A 5,240-nucleotide genomic window follows, 5' to 3' on the forward strand; every position below is an offset into this window, starting at 1 on the left:
TGAAGGCAGCAGACAAGTGCAATTTGAACAGTATGAATTACATCATTATGCTTTTAAACACGGAAAATTGCGTTTATCGTTTTGGCTTTTGTCCCTTAGCTAATGTGTTCCGCGTGGAAACTCTTAAAAGGGCTGCATCATGTGAAATGAATTTGATTATTATCGTTCATGATCACATAACTAATAACATATGAGCAGAGGTCAAGGAGATATTGGGGCAAACATTCACGGGGGGCCAGATCTGGCCCACGGGGCCTTGAGTTTGACACCCATGTCATATGGTCAGCCTTTCTTTTTGGAAGGCGCTGGCTCCATTCACTGCAGGGGGCTGACAGATAAGCCTCGAGCGGTCTCTACGGCGACCGCACGCGTGGCCGATGAGTGATATTACATGAGTGGAAATTGAAAGCCGGGATGGAGCTTCATGGTTAACATGGTGGAGAGAAGGAGGCAGGGAGGGGCTACTCACCCGCGAGTGCCGATGAGCAAGGAGGGTCTTCTGCAGTGTTGACCCTTTGAAAAGCATTGCCGAGGGGGGCGGGAGCGGGGGGGATTTGGCATTTTGAGGCATCTGCAGTGGTTTTCAAAGAGTCCAATGGAGAAACATTACGCAGCCATTGCAGGCAGAGAGAAAGGTGAGTTCACAATTTTCAATTCCTAATGGTATTGGTCAGTTGTCTTTCAGTTTGTTAACTTTGAGAGAGAAAAAAAAAAAAAAAAAAAAAAAAGGACTTAAATAATGTGGCCATTTAAATCATAGTTACATACATGTAAATGTACGTATTGCAGTGTTTCCCAAACTTTTTTAAGACAAGGCAGGGCACTGTATTTTACATTAGGAAACCCTCCAGGCACACCACCAAACAAAATGTCACAAAAAGCGAATGATTCTACCTTCTGCTAGCTAGTGGAAGAGCATTTAATTGTTCAGCCTATCACTAGAGAGAAGACGTAAAATTTTAAAACTGACATAATGTGGTTGCACAAGCGTGCACACCCTCATAATCCGGGATGTGGCTGTGTTCAGAATGAACCAATCACATTCTCACTCTTTTTGTATGGGAGTCAGCACACACCTGTCACCATTTAAAGTGCCTCTGATTAACCCCAGATAAAGTTAAGATCCTCTACTAATATCTTTTGCCTGTGCATTATTATAAGTAGATACACGTCAATTAGGTACTTTCTGCCATCTGATAGAAGAGCATTTAATCTATTGTTTAATGTTCCATTTTCAAGAAATTACAATATTAAAAAGAAACAATCAACATGATTTTTAAATGACAAAATAATGTTGTTTTTAACAGAAATAAAATGTTGTGTTTAATGGATCTGTTATTGAATTGAACTATTGAAATAAATACAGTTTATAGAGATACACCTCTATTGCATGTATAAGTATCCATCCATAAAATAATGGTATGTTTCTACGTGCTCCACTGTGTCAAAATAGGACCAGGCCCAGGGCGATACGGGCTTCCTCCTACAATTGGCTTTATTGGCCATGACTTCACTAAACAAACAAGTCCTGCATATTCCTTCCACGGCAGGATGAGCGACAGTAGTAAGTCTCCCACTATATCTCACTTTAAATTATAGTTAGTGCTAGTTAGCATTCATTGTCCAATGATGTCCAATAAAAAAATAAAAAAAAAATCTATATATACTCTATTGTTAAATGATATGTACTTACTATGCTCTACAAGTCTTGTGTACATCCATCGTGGTTTTGTACGACAACAATTTAACAATTTGTTTATTATGGGTACACTGTAGTTTGTTTCGTCCACGATGACATATTGCCATGTAGCTCAATCCAAGTTCCACCACTAGAGGGAGAGAGAGCACTTTATCTGATGCTTTATCTGTGAGCTGCAAAATATCAACACACATCAGTGACGTCTAAATGATCTTTTTTTTTTTTTTTTTTTCCCATGTTCAGTGTTGTGCATTATGTTTTGTGTGCAGTGTATTGTGTTGACAGCAGTCCGGGACCTCAGTATCACATTGACGCAAAGATGACTCGCTTAGGGAGGGATGGCACACCTGCGTACTCCATGTTGGGTAGAACGAAAACACAGAGTATGTTTTGAGCGTTAACATTTAAAATTATTTATTTATTTATTTATTTTTACCAGTCTTGCACAAGTCATTTGTTTTGCACCTTGAATTTAGAGATTTTATGATATTTTGTGGCATTTTTCTTCTTACTTTAAAGCCATTTTTGGTGGTGAATGAATATAGGTCAAATTTGCCAGGGGGTAATTATTCTCATTTGTATTCCTTACATTGACCTAAAATGGCAAAGCTACATGGAAAAACAAACAAACAAACACTAAAAAAACTACGCCTTTATTCCTCGCTCATTCACTGCCATTGACGGCTTTTGAATTCAAATATCCATGTTAACTGTGAGGGCTGGCTGTGAATGCTAGAGACAAAAAAAATCTCATTGAGAAGTGAATTTTTGATTCCACATTTTCCTTTCCCCCTATAGAGAGGCTCTTCCACACGCCTGGACCGGGCTCCTACAGCCCAGAAAAAACCCCGCTCTGTGGCCTCCAGCGTCGGCCCCCGTCCTACACCATGGGCTCCCGCACGCAGTACCGCACCATAGACTCCGTGCCCGCTCCGAACAATTACACTCTCCCTCCGCTAATGGGCTCTCACATCCCAAACAAGCCGGCCGGTGCCAGCTACACAATGTCGGCTGCTTTCAGCCAAGGCGGGCCTTCCGTGGATCTCGGCAAGACGCCGGGGCCTTGCAGATACAACAGCACACATCCCAGCGTTTATCTCCCCAGGCCGCCCGCTTTTTCAATGTTGGGGCGCCGCGGCGTAAAAAAAAAAGATGGCACCGAGAAGCCCGGTCCTGGAGCTTATAATCCAGAAAAAGTGACAGCGCACAAAGCTCGGGCCCCGGCCTTCTCCATGGGGATCAGGCACTCCGAGTTTGTCACCCCGCTGGTCATCACCATTTCGGATTGAACATCAGCCACAATGTAGGAACACCTGGACAATATAATGACATTCCATAAAAAAGCTGTATCAGTTTCAACTTGAATAATTTTCCTCATTCAAAGCATGCAGCAACATTTCATACCTTTTATTGTTTTCTGCAAGTAGTCCTCCCGTACTCAAAGGATGAGTGTGTCCCTCTTTTGATGTTGAATCATGTTTTTTATGCAAAAACTGTGCGCACCTGTGTGTGTCTTGCAGATCAAACTTACATTTTTTATTTTTTATCTTTGTCCACCAGATGGTGTTTTTTCCCCCCATTCAAACCCTGCAGCAAAATTTCAACCCAAGTGTACATGGTGTTATGAACAGATTAAAAATCCCCCAATTCTAATTAATATTTTTATTAATTTTATTATTTTTATTACCTTTAAAGTGGAAAACAATATTAACACAGAATTAGGTCATCTAATGACATCCAATACAGGAGCTCTGCCAACAAATTTGTGTATTTGTCCACCAGATGACATTACTTTCCACCATTCATATCATGCAGCAAAATGATTGCTTTTTTTCTGCAAGCGGGCCTGGCTACTGAAATGATAAATTGCTGTTAAAGTTGAATAATGGTGTGCATGTAAAAATAAAGTTTGTGTGGCTGTGTTTTTCATATTCAACTTCATAAGCCTTTCTGTGTTGTGAAAAATGTCATATTTGAAATTTCAGGCTGACGTGATTCTGAAAGACTGCCTCCTTTTAAAGTGGAAAACAACACAATCTACCAACATGCAATACAGGAGCTGTACGCTAAGTATTCCTTGACAATACTAGTATATTAGTGTGGCTGAAATTCGTATCATATTGAAAGAGATTTTTTGTTTAATTTGATTTAGTTAACGTTTATTCATCCAGCTAATTGAGAACAGAAAAAAAGACATATACAACAAACTGTACAATGCTATGTACACAAACTACACAAAATAATATATGACAAGACAAAATAAGACAAAATCTTCTTCTCCAATCAAAATACACAATAGCTCCCTTAACTGTTAGTAGATGAGAGAGACAAAAGAGTCTTCTTTGACCAGTACGAGGCCGCCAGGATCAAAGATGTGACGATGAATCAAAGCAACTGCAACCCTCCAACAGCCGATAGTTCGTCCGTCGGCGCGAGCAAGACAGATACAGGTCGCAGACAATCCAGCAACAGTGTTTTTGTTTAATGATTTTCAATGGGATATTTTGTATTCCAAAGAACAAACACGTTATGTTTGTGTGTGGCATTGCCATTTTAAGTTCATGTAAGGAGCTGAGACGGCGATCAAAAAAACTATTCAAAAATAAAGATTCCACCTCAACACACCCAAAACAGCTTGGGGGGGGGGAAATGGCACAAAATGTCTTAAGGGTTAACATTGATAGTCTCCCCCACATTTCTCAGTGAATATTACTTAAATATGTTCAGTTTGTACATTTTGGTGCAATGAGGATTTTTCAGCCTAGTGCTTCTACTCCACACTATTCTCGTTGTGTTTGTGGTCACTGCAGTGAGGTTAATGGGCCGCTAAAGAGCACTGGTGTAGTCGCAGCCGGATTTGTGCATGCAAAGTAGCACAGTGAGGAGGTGACTTATTAACTCTTCACATCCAGTGACATTTCTTAACACACATTGATTATATGGGCATTTTTGTTATGTTGTCATGCATAAGGCAAAAAAAACCAAAAACAAAGCAAAACAAATGTCATTGCTCAACATCTATTGATTCCGTCTGGTTTATTAGTAACCTTTTCCTTGCTCAGACAAACAAACTTGTGATTGGCCCTTTTAAAGAAGGTGGGACAGCAATGGGGTCCTTGTGTTTATTTTTGTTTTGTTTGTTAGTTTCTTTTTGCACGTGCATGATTAGTTCTAAGGTGTCCCACTAATATTAGCTTGTTATTTTATCTTTAAGCTTATTGTGGATCCAAGTTAACATGATTGAACTCCTCTTTTTCCACCGAGCTTGACACAAAAAGTTAAGATTTGAATTCAACCATGTAATTTTTGAAGTTTTACTGACAGTCGGATTGAGATGACGACGCTCCTATTTAAGACTACTTATCATAGAATTACTTTTAATTAGAGTTAATTAAATGACAACTGCGATATTAGGCAAATGCAATAAAAATACTTAACTAGTGATGCAATGCATGAAAAATGTGTGCAATAGAGCTGAGTGACATTAAGGTGAATAAGTGTGTGCGTGTGTGTGTGTCAAAGACACAGATGTGATTAGCTA

At 39.7% G+C, this 5,240-nt stretch overlaps 1 protein-coding gene across 1 annotated transcript; it reads left to right on the forward strand.

Annotated features, from left to right (window-relative positions):
- The first annotated feature begins 595 nt into the window (after positions 1-595).
- cimap1d (CIMAP1 family member D) lies at positions 596-2,988 on the forward strand. The gene is made up of 4 exons (XM_061684237.1): positions 596-635; positions 1,454-1,564; positions 1,969-2,082; positions 2,498-2,988. Exons 1-4 carry the CDS (start codon positions 596-598, stop codon positions 2,986-2,988), a joined length of 756 nt encoding a protein of 251 aa, XP_061540221.1.
- The last annotated feature ends 2,252 nt before the right edge of the window (positions 2,989-5,240 follow it).

The sequence above is a fragment of the Phycodurus eques genome, chromosome 8 (assembly GCF_024500275.1).
Source record: "Phycodurus eques isolate BA_2022a chromosome 8, UOR_Pequ_1.1, whole genome shotgun sequence".
Lineage (NCBI taxonomy): Eukaryota > Metazoa > Chordata > Actinopteri > Syngnathiformes > Syngnathidae > Phycodurus > Phycodurus eques.